The 24,555-nt window shown below is 35.2% G+C and overlaps 2 protein-coding genes across 3 annotated transcripts; both read left to right on the top strand.

The window, feature by feature from the left end:
• The first annotated feature begins 1,767 nt into the window (after positions 1-1,767).
• On the top strand, positions 1,768-8,083 carry alphaSnap (Alpha-soluble NSF attachment protein). Its single transcript, XM_022069159.2, has 5 exons — positions 1,768-1,962; positions 2,222-2,418; positions 3,170-3,435; positions 4,026-4,199; positions 4,413-8,083. The coding sequence occupies exons 1-5, from the start codon at positions 1,871-1,873 to the stop codon at positions 4,560-4,562; spliced, it is 879 nt and encodes a 292-aa protein (XP_021924851.1). The 5' UTR covers positions 1,768-1,870; the 3' UTR covers positions 4,563-8,083.
• A 1,371-nt stretch (positions 8,084-9,454) lies between these two features.
• LOC110832295 (serine protease inhibitor 77Ba) lies at positions 9,455-23,889 on the top strand. Of its 2 annotated transcripts, none has more exons than XM_022069157.2 (9): positions 9,455-9,712; positions 12,362-12,403; positions 12,821-12,939; positions 13,914-14,102; positions 19,047-19,260; positions 19,430-19,644; positions 20,099-20,305; positions 21,169-21,307; positions 22,398-23,889. In XM_022069157.2, the coding sequence occupies exons 2-9, from the start codon at positions 12,382-12,384 to the stop codon at positions 22,523-22,525; spliced, it is 1,233 nt and encodes a 410-aa protein (XP_021924849.1). In that variant the 5' UTR covers positions 9,455-9,712; positions 12,362-12,381; the 3' UTR covers positions 22,526-23,889. The 2 variants fall into 2 exon arrangements, with proteins under 2 accessions (XP_021924849.1, XP_021924850.1); XM_022069158.2 differs by lacking the exon at positions 9,455-9,712 and adding an exon at positions 11,957-12,226.
• The last annotated feature ends 666 nt before the right edge of the window (positions 23,890-24,555 follow it).

The following is a 24,555-nucleotide window of genomic DNA, read 5'->3' as shown; positions in this document are numbered from 1 at the left end:
TGCAGCTTTGTGAATTCTGTGTCATATGAAGGCTATGATGCCCACATGAACTCTTGATGCAGGAGCAACAGTAATGTCATTTGTTTTATGATCCTAAAACAATGTTTAGTTATTGATTATTGAAAAATATGTGACTTTTAGTCACCTTTCACCGTTACGTTACTGTGTTAACTGCTGTGGTAGATTGCCGAGTGCTGATTTATTTTCAGTAGTTTTCCCCTTTTTGACGTAAATACGTCTAAATGGAAGGGTCATTCGGCAAAAAAGTGTAACGAAAATGTGTAAGATCCGTATCAACAAATCGACAACAATGGTTAGCTTGCGTGCATTGTTATGTTACCTAACAAACGTCATCTGTTTTACTCGGCATTGTTGTGTTAAATTACTGCCGTCAACAATCCGCTTTCGTAACAAGATGGATGACATTGAAGATAACATTACATTTCATTACTTTACATTACAGAGACGTAATCTATTATAAAAAATTGTGATTCCTCGTCAATAAATTACGTCATCAACAATGCCGAGTATAAACAAACTCGGCATTGTTGTGGAACACGACAATGCCGAGTACAACACAACAATGTCGAGTACAACACAACAATGCCGAGTACAACACAACAATGCCGAGTTTTAGTGTCTTACTCAAGATTTTAAAACGCAACCAACCCCCCCCCCCCCCCCCGAAAGGGGGTTGGTTGCTTTTTAAACACTTGATCAAGCTCCCCCGAAAAAGGGGGTTGGTCAAGTGTTTTAACCCTCCATTCGGGGGGTTTAGTTTAGTTTCTTACACAAGATTTTAAAACGCAAACCCCCCCCCCCCCCCCCGAAGGGGTTCGTTGCTTTTTAAAAACTTGACCAACCCCTCCGAGGAGCTCCGAAAGGAGCGTTCTGCCCTAGTATAATTTAAATACAGAGACATGTTTACGTCAAATTCTCTGGAACCGTGATTCCACTGTCACTTTTATATCTGAGGACTCTACTTACCATGTGGATACCATAGGGTACAGGTTTAAGGAAACTAGACTTCCCATCTAATTTCTGTACAGGTATTTTGACATAAATAGGTCTATACGGAAGGGTCCACTGTCAATTTTGTTTCTCCCATCCATCTTCTATGTATAGCCTGCCATAACCTCCTTGATTCAGGTTACATATCCTATAAGTACTAGGAAAAGTTCACAAACCCTATATCCTACATAATAGAATGGGATTTATTTAGATGCTTTAGATGCATCTTTCTCTCCAGTGAGGTTACCATTTGGGATGTGGAGGTCATTTTTGTCTTGTGTTTGTACTTTGTGTCAGAATTTGAAAATTTTTGGTTATCCATGACAAATGAGAGTACTTCACTTGCAAGGGGAAGTATATTAAATTTTTTTAATAATTATGTACAAGACTTCTTTTTTACACCACCTATCATTCTAGTGATTTTCTATTCACTGCTAAATACTTCATTTTTGTCTGTTGCATTACCCCATAAAGGAACTCCATGACATGCTAAATTTGTTCCCTTCAGAAATTAATAAATATCCTATATTGTTTTACATTATTGTTACCATTGTTTTATGAGTAGAGTTTTAGTTCCTGTTTTACCAAATATTCACCTCACAGAAATGAGTTTCAAATTAAGTTGTAGATCTTAATTAGAAACTTACTGGTGAGTGACATTAGAAAAGATATGGACAGTTGGTACGTAATAAATGACACTAACGTTATGTTACTACACGTGATCGAATGTCATCTTTGAACTTGCGCTTTCAGTTTGGTTACCAGTGCATTCTAGTGGTAGGAATACAATACATTTCGTCAATAAGCAAGTGGTAGAAAATTGCAAAACTGAAGTTCACAAGAAACGTTTTCGTAAAAAATGTCAGATAACGAGCAGAAAGCTATGCAGTTGATGGCAGAAGCAGAAAAGAAGTTAAACTCATCGAAAGGATTTTTTGGATCATTATTTGGGTAATTATTCCAGTCGATACGAGAAATTTGTTTTAATTGATGGCTATATGAGCTCCAGGTTTGCAAACTCACGCTTTTTTGATTCTTAAACCAGCACCCACTTTTTAAAGTTAACCTTAGAAAATGTAACAGTGAAACTAATAATATCTGTAAGCAGTCTACTTTGTGAAAGACTGAAAATTGTCACAATACACAGCTTGGCCATCCTTCATTACTGTGAAAGTAAGTAGGCCTTCCTTATTATTTGCCGTTCTTTCAGGGGATCCTCTAAAGTAGAAGAGGCGGTTGATTGTTATCAACGAGCAGCAAACATGTTTAAAATGGCAAAAAAGTGGGGTTCTGCTGGAAATGCCTTCTGTGAAGCAGCCACTCTCCATGCAAAAGCAGGAAACAAACATGATGCAGCAACCAATTACGTTGATGCTGCAAATTGCTTCAAGAAATCTGATCCAAATGGTGAGATTTATTTCGTCAGTTACAGTAATTATATTAGCATTAACGTACCTTTACTTGGTTATTTGCAATTGGATTTTCAGTGATAAATAATTACATTAAGTGGATATTTCCAAAGACTTTTCTGATGTAGACGTAATTCATTTGTGTTTTAGTTAAATGTTGGACTGCCTATATCTTTGTCTCCAGTTTTCCTCTCTGGGAGATCCTTGCCAGAATTTCCCATATTTTCCACTCTTCATTTGTTTCATATTGTTTGCAAATTCAGTTAATTTTACAGTGTTACATGAACTCTTGAGATAATGTAGTGCTGACTGAGTAGTGATTCAGAAATAATAATGAAATTGTATATATTTAAAATACACTGACAAGTTAACTTTAACTTATAAATAATTTAACTGGTTGGGTTAGAATAATTTGTTAGTCTAGCATTTATAACCACATCATAAATTCAGTGACAGTTATAAAAGGTCACTGTACTGTAAATTTGTTCCCTAAAGTATGCTCTACATTTTGAAATCCACTCACCCATACTGCTATACTGAAGCAACTTGTCACTGGCAAGTGGATGAGCATATGTCTGGAGCCCTGATCATCTGAGAATCAAATGTGTGGGAAAGTAGTTGTGATATGTTTTGTGCTATTAAAAGAATATTATTGTCATCCATGTCATTATTCGTATAAATAAATAATAATTGCTGTGCTAATTATGATTAACAAATACAATAAGATTATCTACCACTATTATCCACAGAGGCTGTAAGCAGCCTGTTAAAGGCTATTGAGATCTATACAGACATGGGGAGGTTTACAATGGCAGCAAAACATCATCAGTCCATTGCAGAATTATATGAGACAGAAGCTGTAGACCTTGATCGTGCTGTACAACATTATGAGCAGGCTGCTGATTACTTCAAGGGGGAAGAAAGCAATTCATCAGCCAACAAGTGTATGCTGAAAGTAGCTCAGTATGCAGCACAACTGGAAAACTATGATAAGGCAATACAGATATATGAACAGGTGAGGAAGTGATTGTGATTGCACAACAGACGCTTTGTATCCAATATGTCTGTCAAAATATTGTCAGTCATATAAGATAAAGGTAAAGTTGTCCCTGATGCTTGACTTGAAAATGCAGGTCTTATCTCTCACAGACAACTTTGGGTTAGAAAAGAGATCATACTTGGGCCAATATAACAGTTATGAGTTATCTCCCACAGATGATTGTTATCAGCCGGTTTCATACTTGGCATTTTTATGTAATTACTGTCAGATTTGGGAGTAGCTGAGCCAGGGGGCTCAACAGATTGGCTGTTACAATCCTTTTGCCTGAAGACAGAAGTAGAATCAACTTTCAAAACATTATGGTTTTAATAACACCTAGACATCAGATGAAGTTAAAAGTAAATTGTCATATATTTAGAAAGTGGAATGAAAACTGTAATTAATTGGAAATTTTTGTACCGTGTCATTTGTCTTATTCATATTGCATTATGTATGTAAAGCACACAGTAGTAAGTGATCTTTTTTCACTTATTTTACACATATTTACATTTCAGTCATATTTGCTCATAGATTTGGCATAAATTACTGTCATTGTGTTTGTAAAGGTGGCATCTTCATCTTTGGAAAGTTCTCTTCTGAAGTATAGTTGCAAGGAATACTTCTTCCGGGCAGCACTCTGTCACTTGTGTGTGGATGTACTGAATGCACAGCATGCTTTGGAGCGTTACCAGGAATTATATCCAGCCTTCCAAGATTCACGAGAATATAAGCTGCTCAAGGTAGGAAAAGCCATGTGGTTGAATCATAAATTGACTGAGAGTAGTTCTTAATTTTCTATTAATTATAATACAGTATTTCATATATCTAATAATGAAACATTAAGGTGTTAGAAAATGTTCCATAACTGAAAATCACAGAGTTAAGAAAGAAATATTATTTTTGCCCACATGTAATTGAGACTGTCAAATGTATTTGTCTTGATTGTATTTCAGGTATTGATTGATCACATGGAAGAGCAGAATGTGGATGGTTTCACTGAAGCAGTGAAGGATTATGATTCAATTTCACGGCTAGACCAATGGTATACAACTATACTGTTACGCATAAAGAAACAGGTCAATGACAATCCTGATCTTCGTTGAAGTATCCTCGGTTGTCATGGACGCAGCCTTGATATCAACGAGCTTTGTCGTCCTACAAATGTACTGTCACGCTTCCCACAAACCAATATGAAACCATAAAAATTATAAGAATACAGTCTCTTAATAATAGACATTATTTCTGATTCATAAAAAGCTGATTATACTAATTACAATATAAAATAGCAAACAAAAAAATTGACACTATAAAAAAGACACTTGCCATATGCGTTTCAACCTCAAGAGGTCATCAGTGGCATCAGCAAAATTAATTCATTTAATCAAATGGTTTAAACTGGATTTAGAAAATAAATAATGAAAAGGGTATTTGGCAAAAGTATTTTAAGTGACACTGCACTAGATGTTATTCACGGGAGTAGAACTCTAGCTATTGATCCGGTGGTCTGGTGGCCGTAGCTGGTCTTCGGCGAGCTGTAGTTGCATCATCCGTACAGATCAGTAGCTAAGTGCAGAGTTCTACTCCCATGAATAACAACATCTAGTGCAGTGTCGCTTAAAATACTTTTGTCAAATACCCTTTTCATTATTTATTTTCTAAATCCAGTTTAAACCATTTGATTAAATGAATTAATTTCCCTGATGCCACTGATGATGACCTCTTGAGGTTGAAACGCGTATGGCAATAGTGTCTTTTTTATAGTGTTAATAGTTGTTTGTTTGCTATTTTATATTCTAATACACTACATGGTATGCAAAGTTTTTAAGATTATACTAATTACAACTTAACATTTTCCTTGCTGAATCTGTATATTAGGAAGGGAGTAATCTGGTTTCATATTTGAGTTTCTTAATTCTGTTACATGCTGCAACATGTGTAGCAACTGACTGAATGAGAGCGTGATCTCCCAGCACTTAATTTTGTTTAAGGAGGGGTAAGAGTTATTAGCACCTGTTTTTCTTATTGTTTAGTATGTAAATGTTTTGTTAATATATTTCATAATAAAGAGAGTTATTCCAGTATATTGATTTCATGAATGCATGTGAAGAGAAGTATTATTTATTACAGATTAATGGTGATTAATACTGAAGTGATGAAGCTAGAACACTTTATAAACATGAAAATAGTTTCAGAACTTGGATAATGGTTTTGTTGATATTGTCCTTTGAAAGGCATGTGAATGGCACTATTGAAAGAGCTCTACCTTCAATATAGCTATATTCACCATTGAAAATGCTTCAGTCAAGATTCATATTACATTTTGCACTAATATCATATGTATTCGGTTCTTATTAATTTCCAAGCAACGTGTTAAAGGCGTAAATGTAGTAGAATGTCATAGACTTCATACATGTTCCTGTAACAGCCTTTAATGGAAATGTGATGTGGAAAGAAAGTAACAGTTTCAAGACCTAAAACTCTGTAGTTTTTAAATGCATAACTACTGACTGTTAAATTGCAGGTGAAATACATGTTTATAGAAGCATGTCTGTGTTGCTTAAGCTGTGGCCCCCTCCCTTTAGCAAAAAATTAATTCTAACCTTATTTTCAAGATCATTGGTCTACCTTTTATCCATTACATGTTAAACTCTTAGAAGTTTAAACGTTTTATTTTTGTCATTTTTTGTGTCTTGGGTCTTTTCCCTCGCAGGAGAGATTTCATGTAGGTGAGAAATATAGATTTCTTTTATATACACATTTAGAAATAATTCTTTCTTAATAAAAAAAAAAGGAAAGATGTGATCCTTTCTAGAAGCACACTGGTTAGTAAAAGGTGAGAATGTGATTTATAAGCAAGACTGTTATTAACAAGTCGTGAAGTGAAAAATAATTGATTAGTGTAGATGTGGAACCACACTGGTCATTAGAAAGCATTAAGTTAGTTGTGTGCATTAGTTTTCATATAATAAAGGCCTCATATTCTTGTGTTTGAAAATCTTTGCTGTTCAGTTTGGTGTGTTCAATATGTGATGTCTTTCTAAAGACTGTATGGTGTTTGATGTTCTTATAAGAACTGCCATATAGTGTGCCTAGTTCTTGGTTGTTGCAGGGTCTTTTTCAGTATCTGTACATAATGAGAGTTAAAATGTAAGCACTGTGACATCTCAGGTCTGCAGTGTGGAAATGAGGAACTTGAAATAACGCCATACAACTTGAAACCTCTTTGTTTTTGTACTTTGCAACATTACTGCACTGGGTGAATGAGAATTTTTAATTCTCTTTTCACATTTACCATTGTTTTGCATTTGTATGATTTTCATACTTCTGTAGGAAGTCACCTTTGAGTGTATGTGTGAAAATGTTATTCTCATATTTTGATCACAAGATGTAATACAATAGGGTTATATAATGTTTCCTTCAAAATCTAGTGGATGACTAATCATAGTTGTGTATGTTACAGCAGTGACAAACCATGACACAGTAAAAATAAAGCTAAAGTTTAAAAATAAGTTGGTGTATGATGAGAATACCATTCTATTAAAAGACAGTTACAGAAGATACAAACTGAATTGCTTTGATTTCATCCTTGTATACCCTGCTTGGTAGGTGATCAGTGCATATACTTACATGCACTTCCTTTTAGATGATTGACACAATAGAGATATACATTATTTGTAGTCGTTTTATATTACATTAAAGGCGTCTTAATAAGATTTCCGATTTATAAAGAATTTAATAGAAATTCCTTGCATTTTTACCAAAGCAACAACATATAAAACTAAATACAATTTGGACTGTACCAAGTGTGTTAAAGGTTTCACATTTTCTATAAACTTTTGAGTGAAGTAATTTTATAATAATGGAGCTTACAAATTTGTTTTTCAAAATTTGGTTCAAATGCAGTGCAACAGAATGTAATACTGAAAATGAGAGAATGGTTTTAGAAAGTTATCATTTTCCCCATAATCTTACAATCTATTTTAATCACAGAAAAAGTAACTTCTCAGAATTAATTTTTTATAAAATGCCAATGAGGGTTTGATTTGTTCTGTAATTATAAGTTGTATTATAATGACATTTTATTCTGAGTGTACTATAGTTTATACAATATTGTGTACAGATTATAGATTATTATTCCTGTTGATACATGTCTTTTTAGTTTTAAAATGTTTGGAAATGTTTGTACATTACATAAGAAGTCTTCTTTGAAGAAAATAGTACTTAACCCTACTATGAATCATGTATAAGGGGCAGTTTCCATTTTTCAGTTTTGCACAGGCTCACTTTTGTCACTAGTGTATTGTGGGGGTATGCTAGGTTGCTGTTATCTATCACATGAATGAAGCAAACAAGGTGTGTGTATAAAGCAGATGCAATATTTGGTTGGAAAAATATATCCTTACCCATCTGCTGCCAGAGGCATATTATCAGTGTGGATGTATTCAGACAAGCATTTTATGCAATAAAACTAATGACATGCTTTACTGTCATGGAACATTCATTCTTGTTTCAACTTTTGAATTGATTCAGAGCAAGACATGTTCCTGTAGTTTGTAAATAACTGTGTTGTATGTGAATGTTGGTGAAACTCTATAGGCAATAAATTTCCACAAATAAAGCAGCATTGAAGATTTTAACTGAATGTTATATAAGTAAAAGTTAGTTTACTGATTATTTATAGATTTGAAGTTTTCAAGACTAAATGTTATTTAAAAAGTGTAAGTTAGTTTACTGATTCCTTATAGATTTGAAATTTTAAAGGACTAAATATTATTTGAGTGAAAGTCAGTTTAGTGATTCTTTATAGAGTTGAAGTTTTAATGATCTAATGTTGTTTAATTGAAGCATTTTGTATAGACACTGCTTAGTTCCAATCATACAGTATTCACAGACTTCAGGGCGTGGTTCCATTATTCAGTCTTATGAATAAACATAGTTATACCACCCCCTCGATGTAGTTTATCAGTATTTAATAAATATTCACCATTATAGTAGTTCATTTATACCTTATTTTAATGTAGTGTCATGCTGTAATATGTAATTTTTGGAATAAGCGGCAACCATGATTGCTGCTGGACAGTTAAAAAAGAAGAAGCTGTAACATTGAAGTCCTTAATAACTCCTTATGTTCCAAGTACCAAAAATCCTTCAAACTGTGCCCACATTTTTTTCAAAACATGTGATCAGTATAACATTTTTCTATGAATGACTGTTGGTCTTATACTCAAGCCCCACATACAGGAAGACCATGCTTTGTAAATTATCAGCAACTGCTTATTTGATAGATTAACAGCTACCTTCCACATCTAGAGGCCATTTCCTTGTAGTTCTGGATGAGAGCCAAAATTATACACGAGGTCAGGTGGTTTCAATTGCATGTGTTATAGGTTTGCACATCAGAAATAATATTTCTTGAACTGCAAGCAGCAAAGATGTCTGCCCAACATATGAAATATTGAAAAATATGTTAAGCACCAACAGTTGTTGATTGAAGTCTGTTACTGATGCTTTTATTCCTCTTTTCATCCATAGTTTTAGTTTTTTCAAGGGTGACATTTCCTATTGTTTAACCTGAAATGAATTTGCAAAGTTTAAATATGTAACTGGATATGAATTTGGCCAAGCAGTTTACCTAACCCAAAAATGATTTTAAGTTTTGAAGTAGAACTGGAATTTGACAACTTATCCTGTTAGAATGAACAAAAACGTCATATTTCACTTCGTGAAATTAGGGAAAAGCTTACTTTAAGTATGGAAGAATTTGAAAACAAATTTAGTACTAGTAAACTGAAGATTTAACCCCGTTCTTTGTGGAACCAAACAACCTACAGAACACTTTGGAATGATGTCCCAAAAGCCAAAAATGTCTAGTAGAAAGCAAATTTCTTTTACATATTTCAGACTGCCGCATTAAAGAAAACCACAAAAGAAATACTGCTTCTTTGAATCTGATTAATTTATTTATGAGGTCTCTTCGAAAATGGGTAGGTTGACTGCGTACGAACAGAAAAGACCTTTGTTACTGTTCCCACAAAAGCGAAGTTGTAATGTGCGGTCTTTAAGCGGGATATCCTATTCCGTTCTACAAAAGTGACACGAAGTGAAATTTATTTGTGAAATAGTTTCTGTGCATCTTGGTGCGTAATTGGAGTTGCGGAAATAGTGTGCAGTAACTGAATTTTTAATGAACAGGTCGCAGATCAGCAAGGACACTGAAAAACACCACAAAGCATGATGTTGCGAGGATTTTGAGGTTTGTGTGAAATCGGACTTTTATAATCTAGGTCCAAACATTCAAGGCTAGTTCTACATTTTCTGTATTTGAGCGGTAATGGTTGTACCAGTTATCAGAAAGTTCGCACAACGAACCCCCCTCCCCTTTTTGAGAATATGATCGTAGTATTTGGCATAACCTCTAAAGCTCATTCTATTTAAACATACATACGAATGATTAGTTTAAGAAAGATCTCTGTCACTGCGGTGGTCAGCAGTTGAAAGCCAGATAAGAAGTTCTTGCACCCATTAAGGCAATTACTATGTCGTCAAAAAATAAATATAAAATCACGGTTTCTGCGTTATCCAGTAACCTAACCTAATGGTAAGGTTGAAGGGTAAAATTAGAGTAGGTGTTCAGTTTTTAAACGCCTACAGTATTGCCATTCTATAATGGGTCATTTAATGCCAAATCAACACAGCTGAACCTGACCTCCAATAATTTGCAAGAAATTGCCAGAGATATTATGTATCATGTGAAATGTATCTTTACCAATTTGATCTCACTAAGTAAAATTTTACTGAAATAGTGGTGACCCAAACTTTGCAAAATTTATGGACGTTGGACAGAAGTTGTTGCCTTATAATGGTCATAACTTTGGCTTTATTAGGCCTAGACAGCTGTATCAATGTGTGCTGTTGACCTTGCTGAAGTAAAAATATTGGATGGTCAGTCATCTTGACCTTGGATTGTTAAAAATGTACCCTTAATTCATTCTCTTCCATTTCCTCCATAACTTTAATTACAGGATACTCATTCCATCACTGCTGAAACTATTCCAATTTTATTCAATCTTTCCATTTTTCCTAGTAAGCCAGAAGGTATTTAGATTGGAATTATATTGAAAATTATTCAAACTTTCTGAACCTTACTGCTCCAAACCTGCCAGTGTATTTGGGCTTTGATGTCACTTAATAATACTGTACACTTTCCTATGCTGGATTTTCATACTGTCAGGCCTCTTAATGTTTTGTGCTGTGGTGCTCCATTACATGGGGCTAGGGATTAGGAAGGTAGGGGCTACAGAAGTGTTGGTCATGTTGGTTGACATGAAAGTTATCTGTGATTTTACTGGTGCACTAATAGTACATAGACTTGTGACAGATTTCAAAACAAACAACATATCATACCAAATAATTCAAGGAAGTGTAAAAGAAATTGGTTCAGATGTGTTTTGAAATTAACCTACTGTTGAAGACAGGCTTGGATTGACTGCTCAGAAGTCCCCTCAGAAAACTCTTGTGGAGAGAATTTGAGATTCATGTAAACTTGTAGATTTTTGGGCCTAGGAGAGAAGAGGATGGGGTATGGAGAAAACTGCATAATGATGAGCTTAAAAATTTGTACTTTTCCCCCCATTTTTGTCAGGGTGATTGGGTCAAGAAGAATGAGACACAGAAAAATCCAGCACTAGCATCATACTCTCCATTGGTTTCTCAATCTTGGCTTTTATTGCTGGGAAACACCTCTCTTTGTATTTATAAGAATGCCTGAAGCTATATAAATTTATTGTAGGCCTGAAGTAATATGAGAGCTTTTGTGGGCTACATTTCCCTTTCCTTATCAGTAAGGTAGGATGTATGGGGTTCATAGAAATTCCTCTCATCAAAACATGTGGGAAATCCACAGAGTGATTAAGACTAGTTTAGGACTTGAAAATGTGTGCAGTGTGGAACAGTACTGATAAGAATATACTTACAACTTACATCACCAAATAAGGCGGTCATGAAAATGTGACAAGATGCTGAGTAGCATTAAGAGAAATGGTATATTGATATTGGCAGGCATTGGTACTGCAAAAATATGAGCATTTTACTGCTACTTAAATTTGACGAAATTAAAGCTATAACATTGTGTTATGCTTTTTGTTATTCAGTGCTGGTTTCTTCTGCAAAATAAATTAATTCCAATAATGTAATGGTCTGATAATTTGATATGTGATATGGTCCTTTGAATTTTTCCTAACTTCAAGCACCACCCTGCTCTTTTGCTGCATTTTGTTTTACTGCATAAAAGACTGTAAGGCAAGCTATAGTTTCATGCTGTTTATTCAAGGATAACAAGTGTTAAAGTGAGGCAGGAAGAATCTTGTTTAGCTTTGTACTCATTATTCTGAGTGAGAAAGAGATATTACAGTGTGCACTTTCGTATTGAAGCAAATTTTAGGAAGGTTGTACATTAATGTGTTGAGTCAGAGACTATGCAAGCTACCTGGAGTCTGTGTGAATCATAGTCTTCATTGCTCTCAGTTTTCTGCTCATAGAGTCTTGATTTATCATTGGTTTTCCCTTCAAGGATGTGGCTACATGAGCAGGATGTGTGAAGTCTTAACCTCACAACTTCTGACAATTTCCTGTATGTCATTGAGGTTTAGCCACTGACTATCTGTATTTTAAAATTGATAGATACAATTTTTTTATTCATTTAAAAATGTGTGTAGCATAAAAGGATTTTGCTGAAAAAATTTGTCAAGATAGCCTATATTTACTGAAGGTAAGAAAGCACTCTTAATGCATTTGTTGATATTGTTATTGTTGTCTAAAGCATAGTATCCTCTTGTACATTATGCTGTGTCTTGTTGATATTTCTAATGTTGATGAATTGTATTAACCAAGTCTCTCTTTTTAGGTGTTTTACGTAACATTTCAATGATGAAGACAACTATTTTTTGTAAGTATTTCTGTGATGACACAGTTTAAAATTTGATTCATATAATTGATAATCTGTCTTCAACAGTTCATATAATTTTCTGTAAAAAGTTATTTCTTTCATTTTGCCGTTGTAATTAGGCTGGAGCTGGACAGATGTGACAACAGACATTTGGTAATGACCAGTAATTTATCTGTGTATGGAATAAATCTTGCCAGAAGAATGTTGGAAAAGTATTATATGGAGTTGTTAAGAGTGAGAGTCTTTAATTATCACATTCTGTTTTGTACACTTAATTTCAGCCAATACTATGGTAGGTATATGCTTTTGCAGATAGATTCAATTTTTATATCTTAGAGTGCAATGCTTTTCTTGCTGCAAACTTTAATGTGTAAAGAATTGAAATAAGTTATATTTTGAAATTTTATTTTATTTCAGGCATATTTGCCATATTATGGTTTTGTGTCAGGGCTCAGGAATCTGTTTCAGATTCATTATCTGACTCCATGCTCTCTGTTACCATAGGAACTACACAGTTCGCATTAGAACTTTTGCAGGCAAGTAGCATCATGTTCATAGTAAATTAAGGAAATGTTATTATGTCATGTCATTCTTTTTTATTACTGCCTGAATGGTCACAACTCACCATACACATTTTTACATTGGTGTTAGAACAAGTAGGAAGACAGTTAATTGATTTTTGGTGTTTTGAATGGAGTTAGTTCATACAAAATTTAAATACCAGTGCAATGGTGCCTTCTACAGACATATTTTAGGAGATATGCAATAACAGCTTGACTGAATAAGAACACCTTTGTAGGAGGAAATTATGTTGTAAGTGCTTTTACCATTATTGTTCATGCATGATAGTAGTACAGTATTAAATTCTTAACCCTAGAATTAAATCTAACTGGGGCTTAAATCTGTTATTATATGGTAAAGGTTAAAGAACTTAAGGACTTACCTTAATATGTGAATAGGAGAAGTCTTCATGCAGACACCTTTTCTTTTATAATATTGTTTGGTCATGTCAGATGTGGAATAAGTCATAAATGAATAACTTTAGGATCAATATGGTGTTAGATTCTCAGTTAAGGTTTAGGACAGTTAAGCCATTCTGAGTGGTTTGGAATAGTTTAAGTAGGTTTTGATCACCTTGTGTATTCTTCTCTTTACTACAGTCAGGAGTAAATGGTCAAAATGAAATCAAAATAAGTTGTAGAGGCATAGATATTTAAAACAGTTAAGGAATTAATGAAGTCTTATGGTATGCCATAGAACATTCAAGACTTGGAAATTTTCCAAGTTTAACACTTCGGTTATAATAAAGACCTGACAAATTTGTATTCTTCTCACCAACTATTATTAGGTGATCAAATCAGGGTGGTTGAGGTGGCCAGAGCATGTAGCATACTGGTGAGAAATGAACAGTTTGCTGGCCATTTAAGTTTAATTTAACATAAGAAAATTACTTTTTGTTATGAAAGAATAATATGACTTTGTTAATATTATATATTTTAATGTTTTTCAGACAACCTCTGTGGAAGTTGGAAAGTTCATGAATGTGGCTATTTCACCATTTAGTGTATGGACAGTGTTGGCATTGTTAAGAGAGGGTTCTGGCGGAAAAACAAACACTCAGCTTCAGAAGGCACTTCATTTGCATGAGAATAATAAGGCAATTCGTGCAGCATTTCGCAAGCTGAACCATATTGTACATGTGAGTGCTTTGAATGATTTGTTTTGTAATATGGATATCTAGTACATAAGTGACACACTATTGACTTATGGAGAATGATCCATGCCAAAATGTTGTAAGTTCTTAACTCTGTATTGACGTGTTATGCACGATAAAAGTAAAATATTTATCACTGGCATACCAAGGATAGCTAAGGTAGGTTAGTGCTTCTCTTCACTGAAATCTTCATGGGTAATGAGCCATGTCAGTTGGCCATAGAAAACTGATGTTTCAAAAACTTTCTTGGTTCTCATCATTAGGGATCTTATGTTTTATCTTTGAAAACATAAACAAAGGTCAGCAGACTGTTTCCTGTGTGGTAATGAATTTTTGAGTTTGAGTTTGTCAATCCTCTTACCTTCTCGAAGGTATCACCACCTTGTCGAAGGCAATCTGCCGGGTGAGGAGGCTTGCGTGCTCAAATGACCCTTAGGGCTATGCCGGCCTGAGCTTCGGCTCATGGTAGGGTCACCCAAGCCGGACAGGTCTAAGGAGATGCGCTAGACTAAGAGTGATACCCTGGTCCTCCAGGTTGGGGGTTGGGTGTAGGGCTAACAACCTTTCACCTTTAAAAAAAAATATGTGTTACGAAAAAATCAACCAAGCCTCGGATCAGGACGGACTCTTTGGCACGACCACGGCAATTGAAAAAGGACATGAGATTTGGTACCTGGAACATTAGGAGCCTCTATAGGGCTGGGGCACTGAAATCAGTGTGTAGGGAATTAGGGAATTATAAGTTAGACTTAGTGGCAGTGCAGGAAGTGCGATGGGAGGGGGAGGGCACGATCCCAGTGGACAATTTTACATTTTTCTATGGAAAGAGGAATGACAATCATCAGCTAGGGACGGGTTTTTTTGTTCATAGCAGAATTAGGGCAGCAGTTAAGAGAGTAGAATTTGTTAGTGACAGGTTGTCTTACGTAATTTTGGAAGGACGTTGGTGCGACATCATTGTCCTTAATGTTCATGCCCCAACTGAAGACAAAAGCGATGATATCAAGGATAGCTTTTATGAAGAATTGGAATCAGTATTTGATACATTTGGCAAGTATCACATGAAAATTCTGCTAGGAGATTTCAATGCAAAAATTGGGAGGGAGGATGTCTTCAAACCCACAATAGGCAGCGAGAGTCTCCATGCACTTAGTAATGATAATGGCGTCAGAGCAGTGACCTTCGCTACGTCAAAAGATTTAATTGTAAAAAGTACAAAATTTCCACACCGTGATGTTCATAAATACACTTGGACTTCCCCAGATGGCAGAACACACAATCAAATAGATCATGTTTTAGTAGATAAGAGAAGGCAGACAAATGTAATTGATGTGAGATCATTCAGAGGAGCAGATTGCGACACTGATCATTATCTGGTGGTAGCAAAAGTGAGGGAGCGGCTTTCAGTAAGTAGACGAACTAAACAAAATTTTGACACAGAAAGATTTGATTTGAAAAAATTAAGTGAGGGAGAGGCAAAGGAACAATATCAAGTTGAAATTTCGAATAGGTTTCAAATTTTAGAGACAAATGAGGATAATGAAAGTGTGGACATCAACAGGGAGTGGGAAAATGTCAGAAACTGCATCAAAATTTCAGCAAAAGAGAAACTAGGATACTACAGGAGAAAGCAAAATAAACCGTGGTTTGATGAAGAATGTTCAAAATTAATAGATCGAAGGAAGCAAACAAAATTTCAATGGTTGCAGAACCCAAACAAAACAAATGCGGATAATCTATGTAACGTGAGACGTGAGGCTAGTAGAACCTTTAGGACTAAGAAAAGGGAATACCTGAAGGGCAAAATTGCTGAACTTGAGACAAATAATAAGGAAAAAAACATCAGAGACCTGTACAGAGGCATTAATAACTTTAAGAAAGGATATCAACCCCAGACTAATTTGGTAAAGGATGATAGTGGCAATTTGCTTGCAGATCCAATAAAAATTGTGAATAGGTGGAAAAATTTCTTTAGCGAGCTCTTAAATGTTCATAATACTGGTGATATTAGACAGATTAAAATGCATACAGCTGAACTGTTGGTGCCAGAACCTAGCTTAGATGAAGTGGAACTAGCCATTGGGAAGTTGAAAAGTTATAAATCTCCAGGAATTGATCAGATTCCGGCCGAATTAATTAAAGCAGGTGGCAAAGGGTTGCATATGAGGATCCATAAGCTTATTCAGTTAATTTGGGATAAGGAAGAGATGCCACATCAATGGAAGGAATCCATAATTATTCCTATTTATAAGAAGGGGGACAAGACTGAGTGTGGTAATTACCGAGGAATATCGCTGCTATCAACCTCATACAAAATTCTATCCAACATTCTTTTGGCAAGATTAACCCCATATGCGAATGAAACTATTGGGGATCATCAGTGTGGGTTCAGACGAAACAGATCAACGATTGATCAGATCTTTTGCATTCGTCAGATACTAGAGAAAAAATGGGAGTTCGGTGGGACTGTACATCAGTTATTTATAGATTTCAAAAAAGCCTATGACTCTGTGAAGAGAGAAGTGCTATATAATATTCTTATTGAATTTGGTATACCAAAGAAGCTAGTGGGTCTAATAAAAATGTGCTTAAATGAAACCTGCAGCAAAATTCGAGTAGGTAAATATGTATCTGAGACATTCCTCATCAAGAACGGTCTAAAACAAGGAGATGCTTTGTCTCCCTTGCTCTTTAACTTTGCGCTAGAATACGCCATCAGGAAGGTCCAAGGTAGGCAGGAGGGTTTGCAATTGAACGGGACACATCAGCTATTGGCATATGCTGATGATGTTAATTTATTGGGGGACGATATAAATACAATAAAGAGGAACGCAGAAGTTTTACTAGAGGCTGGTAGACAAGTGGGGCTGGAAGTAAATTCAGAAAAAACTAAGTACATGTTAGTATCTCGTCATCAGAAGACAGGCGGGCAAAATTATCTTAGGGTAGCTAATAAATCCTTTGAAAGGGTTACAAAGTTCAAATATTTGGGAACAACAATAACAAATCAAAATGATACTTGTGAGGAAGTTAGGAGGAGACTAAATTCCGGAAATGCTTGCTACTTCTCAGTTCAAAATATTTTGTCTTCAAATCTGATTTCTAAGAACCTGAAAATTAAAGTATACAAAACAATAATCTTGCCTGTTGTTTTGTATGGGTGCGAAACATGGTCTCTCACTCAGAGGGAGGAACACAGATTGCAGGTGTTTGAGAATCGGGTGTTGAGGAGGATATTCGGGCCTAAGAGGGAAGACGATGGGGCGTGGAGAAAACTGCACAATGACGAGCTTAAAAATCTGTACTGCTCCCCCAGTATTGTGAGGGTGATTAAGTCGAGAAGAGTGAGATGGGCGGGACATGTAGCGCGCATGGATGGGACAAGAGGTGTGCACCGGGTACTGGTTGGGAAACCTGAAGGGAAGAGACCGCTGGGGAGACCTAGACGTAGATGGGAGGATAATCTCAGGCGGGATCTATCCGAGATAGGAGTTGAAGGAAACTGGATTTTGTTGGCCCAGGACAGGGTCCGGTGGAGGGCTTTGGTTAATTCGGTGATGAACCTTCGGGTTCGGTAAGCCATCTAGTTAGTTAGTTAGTTAGTCAATCCTCTTATAACATTTTTAGTTAATTCTGTGGAGATTTTATTAAATTTAGTTTATCAGGCTGTTTGGATGGGGGATTGGCCATTCTAAAGCTTGTACAGGCATCAGACAAGTAAAAAATTACATGAGTGGGATAGGACTCCGTGAACCCCTTGTGCAGGTGGTCCAAGACCACATTGTTTTGAATTAGGGCATGCAGTGCAATTGTGATAAAGTTTGCTGAGATACAGTTGAACTTATATAGGGAACTAACAGTAAATAAGCATAAAAATTTACCACAAATTACATAAGAATGGACATGAGAAATCACAGATGAATTTCATACATTATGTCATATGTTATAAATAGAGGTAGTGTGTGTGGAAAATAAGTTACTGATGTCCGTGGTGGTATTCTAGATTATGACACTATATAAACTTGTAAGTTGGTACAGCATTTTGGAGGAACATACTGCTATTATCTTCAGGGGTGCCATTAAGATATAAGCAGTATGTTATAATGAAATGGTGGTTTCCATCTACAAGTCCACCGAGCATTACAACCAGAAGAACAGTATAGACAGCATTTATGTTGCTTCTGTCCTTTATTTAATGAAATGACAAACTGGAGTATTGTTTTGACGTAAATACGTCTATATGGAAGGGTCATTCCACAAAAAACTGTTACGAAAAAGTGTAACGAAAAAGTGACAGAAAATTGTGTAAGATTTGTATCAACAAATCGACAACAATGTGTAAATATGGACCGACAACAATGGTCAGCTTGCATGCATAGTTATGTTACCTAGGAAACGTCATCTGTTTACTCGGCATTGTTGTGTTACATTACTGCCGTCAACAATCCGCTTTCGTAACAAGATGGATGACATTGAAGATAACATTACATTACTTTACATTACATTACATTATATTACAGAGACGTAAATATAATTTAAATACAGAGACGTATTTACGTCAAATTCTCCGGAACCACGGTTCCACTGTAACTTTTTTGTTAAGTAAGTGATGCTGACCACTCACCCCCATCTAGTGCCGAGGTCAAGAAAGAGAGGAGCTATACCTCCACTCACCCCAAGCGCCTGTACGGCATGTAGCAGGACAAACTTTACTTTACTTTAATTGATGTTGAAGATAATTTTGCTGATCTTCATTTTTAGAAGCATTGTATGTTTGAATTATTTTCATACATAACTTTCCATGCCATTTATGATGGTTGGCTGGTGCAGGATCTGCAAACCTACTGATAATTAAAAATAGTTGTGTTGATATTCTTCAACTGTGTTGTATGGAAGGCTACTGGAATAGCCATGTAACTCTGGTTCTAGGTTTCAGGCAGTGGTGTTGAAATGATTGGAGCTAATGCTCTCTTTACTGATAACAACCGACCAGTGCAGTGGGAGTTTGAGTACTTGGCAGAGAAAGTTTACAAGTCTGCTGTTCATCCTGTTAATTTTATGAATCCAATTGCCACTGTTAACATCATCAATCGATGGGTGGCAAACATCACTCATAATCGAATCACGCAACTTGTACATGAAGGTCTGTAAATTTAGCAGAATAGAGAATTTTACAATGTTTTATATTTAGCATTTTCCTTATTTATATTCTTTCTTTGGTTCAATTATTTTTCTACAAGCCCTTTTGAAATAATGAATAAGATATGTTTTTTAAATACTTATCTGAACTTCATTCTGCTTTTGTTTTACAGAGGACATGAAAGATCCTCATCTTGTGATTGCTAATGGAAACTTCTTCAAGGGGAAATGGTTGTCGCGATTCAACTCAAGTAACACAGTGAGAGAGAAATTTTATGATGACAGTGGCATGGAACTTGGAGAAGTGGAGATGATGCATCAGCATAGTCACTTCCGTTACAGTCATATCTCTGAGCTTGGGGCAAAAGTGGTGGAACTCCCATATGAAGTAGGTTTCTGTCTTTCTTGTAACCATGAAAGGTCAATCATAGAAAAACAGAAAGAACCTTTAAATGTAGAAATTGTTTTCCCTTTCATAGAGCATCATTATTCACATTTTATAAGAGATGAGAGATTTGTGTATTATAAACACCTTTTGTCATCTTAAAATATGTAACATTCTCATTTGTAATGGAGGTTTATTGGTACACACATGCACACATGCACCACACACATACAAATCAGTTATGGATTTTACTAATTTATCGTTGGTGTTGCTCTTTGTGTGTTGTAACATTTTTCTTCCAGCCTTTGTTTTTTTGTTAGGACTGTTTGAGTTGTTTATGAATAATCATCTAGACCAAGAACTGCACCTTTAACCTGCTGTGACTTTTCTTTGTATAAAATAATGGCCTTTATTTTGTAGAATGATATGTGACAAATGACTGGTTTATTCAATCCAGGGAAGGCAGTTTAGTATGGTCGTGATGGTACCTACAGGCAATACAACCATTAATGAACTACTGATTCGTATTAGCAAAACATCAATGGAAAAGATATATCATCGTATGACAACTGAAGATGAAGAGAACCCTGGTGCCTTTGTGGAGGTCTACCTGCCACGAGTTGTAATCAATTCTGACTTTGTTCTCAATAAGGCACTGGAAATGGTAAGGATTCTAATTCTGTTAAACCAAATACTCTGTTACTTAATACAGTAGTTTGATGAAGAGAAGAACATATATAAACATTTACTTTATCTCCAGAATGTATTTTATACATAAGTTAGACTGGTACTCTGAGGATTAATAACATCTGAATTGTCGTTTACTGCTCTGAAAGGAATTCAAAAACTGCAGACAAGGCTAGTACTAAAGATGTGTGGATTATTATTATGTTATATTGGTGTAATCAAATTCTGTTGGTTGTTACATGGTTATGAATGATGTAATGAAATGAAAATGGTTATTTAATTTTAATATGCTTTCAGGTTTACAGATTGTTTGTATTATGTTGACCTTCTGCAACCAATGTGCACATAAGTGCAAGTTAGCACAGATATGCATGATGTTACAGTTAAAAATTACATTCCATGTAGAATCACATATGTATGTTGTTTGTTAATTTCTGTCAGCTGAAGGTTGTTTACAGTAATGTGCTTACCTGTTTCAAGACAGTGTGTGGAAGTTGCAAGGAGGTTAGTCTGGAAGTAAACATGTGGTAAACAAATGATAAAAAAATAATAATTAAAATATTATCCTATTAAGGTAAATTTTCAATTCATTTAACATCCAGTTATTCACTTCTGAGCTGTTGACAGTATTGCTAAATGAACCGTAGATAAATACATAAAATAAATTTAGTTCTGAAGATGGCTGTCTTCTGATGATGGAGGTAGCAAGCGCCTCTGAAACATCAGTAAACTTCTACATGGCGCTGCTGCAACCCAGAAGGTAGCCATCTTCATACTCGCTACCATGAGAACCTGAAATTGGAATTTGGTTCTGTTACTAATTATTTTATTTGTTAACAGTTGGGGATTATTGATGTTTTCAATGATGCAAAAGCAGACCTGTCTCGGATATCATCACACAGTATACACCTGAACAAGTTGATTCATAAGGCTGAGATTGTGATTAATGAAGAAGGAACAACAGCCAGCAGTGCCACAGGTCAGTAAGCTTTTATACCGGATGATTGTGTTTGATATTGACTTTTAGACTGCTCTGTATGCAGTCAGAATGTCCTATTGCTGATTGTTCTTCCTCCTTTCAGTAAATACTAATAGTACATGTTGAAGGTTTTCCACTACTTCAAATTATGATTTGTCTCCTGGAAGATTAACATATAACTCAGAATAAACTAGACTAGATTCCAGGGTGATAAATACTATACCATGCATTTGAAGGGTTAATCTGTCAAAACTTGTAATATACCACTTCAGGAACAGGGTATATATTTTAAATGATGTTTAATTATTAATTGATATAGACCAGATAAGTTTAGCAAAATAATATCCCTGCTTATTATGTTAAATATTTTGTGTTTTTATAGGGGTTCTAGTATTTCTTAATGTCATTAAGTAGTGATAGTTAGTTTTCCTTGTATCTATTTCCTGAACATTCTTCAAGACAGTTGAATTGATAATACTTATTAAAATATATAAATATTTAAAATAACCGTCAATTACAATAAAATTAAAAGATTAGTCAGTAACCAGCCACCATCCAATGCAGTACGTACACCTCCGATCTCTCCAAATAAGATTACATGATTACTTCTTGGTCCATATACGAACTTCGACATCAATACATAATACGAAAATTAACATATTTGCGACCTGGGATACCACAACAAAATGGTACTACAACGAATGGTGAATCAATATAAAGGACAAAACATCAGAAGAAAAATCATTAAAAATCATTAAAATCGTAAAAAGTAATTCAGTAAAAAAAAAAAAATATATTTTTTTTTATATATAATACACCAGAAGATGGCTACATTTAGCCGAAACATGTTGTGTAAGTTCCATATGTAAATCGAGTACTCGATAGGGAACATAATATGATATTTTAATCTTTTAATATTTTAATTTTATTGTGATTGACGGTTATTTTTAAATATTTATATATTTTAATACTATTAATTCACAATATGACGCATCTACAATACCATATGATAATACTTATTAAAACACTCTCTTCACTGATAGTTGTTGTGTATACAACACTAATTTTGAAATGAACTGTTTTGTTTCAGGTGAGGTTATGTCAAACCGACAAATAATGCCAACAATTCATGCCAACCGACCATTTGCATTTTTCATAGTAGAAAATTCATTGAAATTGATTGTTTTTGCAGGAAAAGTTGTAAATCCACATATTTAAAAATTTGTAATATATTCATCATAAACAGTGGAATGTGTGGATTTATTAAAGTATTCACTTTACCAAAATATGAAGCCTATGATTGCTTATATTTGTAACAGGCTTGCAGTAGGTGACTTTGAAAATGATTTATCTGTGTATTAAGAACTGCAGGGTCTTTTAGTTATTAGTAAATTATTTACTGGAAACTTGTTAGCAATTGAAATTTGGTAGATTCACACTTCTTATAAAGGACAGATTCAGAAGAAGGTGACATTGTAACTTATATTTTTATTTTACATACAAAGTAATTATAACCACCTTCAAGACTAAACAGCATCACAAATACATTATTACAAAGAAATTAAATTATATTGTACATTTAATGTACAAGAATTGTTTATAACTTACAAATAATTTCATTTCCTGAAAAACTGAACTCAAATATCAGGCATCAGGGCAGTTGTTGGTATAATGTGTAAACAGTTGATTTGCAGTGGAGGAATTCTTGTAGTGTGTACCAAATAAAGAATATGTAAATCTTTTTGTAAAGAAAAGCAGAGAGCAATGCAGTTTTAGGTGGCATTGTTCATGCAGTAACATATGTTTCAGGTAAAAAATATGTTATCAGTACATGTGTTATTGAGATAAATCCTCTTACACAAAGTAGAATTATAATGAGACGCTTTGAACACAAATGAAAGTGACACTTGTCAGTGTAGGTATCAGCAAAAATATCAGTCAATCTGAATCCACTTAGTTTTGAAGTTGGAATATGCAGACAAATGGACATTTGCTCCTCATATAGTGTTTTTTGACTTATTTGCTATAGAATTATTAGATATAGGCATGTTCATTTTTGATATTACTAGTTATTTCCTGTATTATAAATGCTAAAGAGCAAATAGAAAACTAATGACTCTTGTCTGAAAAGAACAAAACTTCAGGAGGCAGTGAGTTAACAAAACACGGAACATTTATTTCATCAAATGTCTCCACCTGTGCCTCTTATACAACTAGATAGTTTAGAGAAAATATACAAATGCACTTTGAAACATTGCAGTGCCATAAATATAACTGCTGAGATTGAATTCATATTTCTATTATTTTCCGAACTTCGGAGTGTTTCAACTGGATTAGTTTTATTACCTTTTAAAGATTTGTATGTGGAGGGTGAGTAATCTGTTTCGTGAGTATGTGCAGTTTTGTGAATACAGAAACACTATTTTAAGCTCTTGTATATACAGTACAAGAAACTAATTAGTTTTCACTAATAATATTTTTGAATTTCTTTAATAAAGTCATATACTGTTTTGTACATTTATGTTATAACTCAGTAACATGTTGTACTTGTATTTAATTTTAAATAAAGTAAGTGGAGCTCAGTCAGTATAGTGACTAGCTACGGGCTGGACGGCCGGGGTTCGATCCCCGACGGGGGCAGAGGATTTTTCCTCTAGCCTCTGCGTCCAGACCGGCTCTGGGGCCCACCCAGCCTCCTCTACAATGGGTACCGGGGTCCTTTCCCGGGGGTAAAGCCGGCCGGGGCGTGATGCTGACCACTCACCCCCATCTAGTGCGGAGGTCAAGGAAGAGAGGAGCTATACCTCCACTCACCCCAAACGCCTACATGGCGTATAGTGGGACAAACTTAAGTGGAAAGTAATAGTCACATTGTAGGGATAAAGGAATCATATATCAGCAGTATGTAAGCGGTTCTGAACAGATTCAGATCCTTAATATATTCTACCTTATAATCCCCCATGCTTTGAAAAGTGTTTATGTAGAAATTACATTGCATGGCTGCAGTGAAATGGGTAGTAGTAATACTAGTAATAACAATAATAATAATGCCTTAGCCTCAGTTGAGACCGCCACTGTGGTCTAGAGGTTAGAACGCTGGCCTTGTAATCCTGGGGTCCCGGGTTTGATTCCCTTGTGTTGGGCAAGGCCGTGGTATAGGCAACACAGCGTTTTCCTCCGGGGTTTCCCCGTGGCATCCCAACAATTAATCCATACACACAGAAGAAGGCAATGGCAAACCACTTCTG

This window comes from Zootermopsis nevadensis, unplaced genomic scaffold, assembly GCF_977971745.1.
Source record: "Zootermopsis nevadensis isolate Lab colony 2312 unplaced genomic scaffold, Znev_1.0 Znev_ptg000028l, whole genome shotgun sequence".
NCBI lineage: Eukaryota > Metazoa > Arthropoda > Insecta > Blattodea > Termopsidae > Zootermopsis > Zootermopsis nevadensis.
The sequence above is the reverse complement of the archived record's forward strand: the minus strand, read 5'-3'. Positions and strand labels throughout refer to the sequence as shown.

Excerpts from the sequence above, each read along its gene's own strand:
- alphaSnap (XM_022069159.2), top strand. The coding sequence starts at position 1,871 with ATGTCAGATAACGAGCAGAAAGCTATGCAGTTGATGGCAGAAGCAGAA. Across the intron at positions 1,963-2,221 it reads TTTTTTGGATCATTATTTGG|GGGATCCTCTAAAGTAGAAG; the intron begins GTAATTATTCCA and ends CCGTTCTTTCAG. Across the intron at positions 3,436-4,025 it reads CAATACAGATATATGAACAG|GTGGCATCTTCATCTTTGGA; the intron begins GTGAGGAAGTGA and ends GTGTTTGTAAAG.
- LOC110832295 (XM_022069157.2), top strand. The coding sequence starts at position 12,382 with ATGATGAAGACAACTATTTTTT. Across the intron at positions 19,261-19,429 it reads CACGCAACTTGTACATGAAG|AGGACATGAAAGATCCTCAT; the intron begins GTCTGTAAATTT and ends TTTGTTTTACAG. Across the intron at positions 19,645-20,098 it reads TGGTGGAACTCCCATATGAA|GGAAGGCAGTTTAGTATGGT; the intron begins GTAGGTTTCTGT and ends TATTCAATCCAG.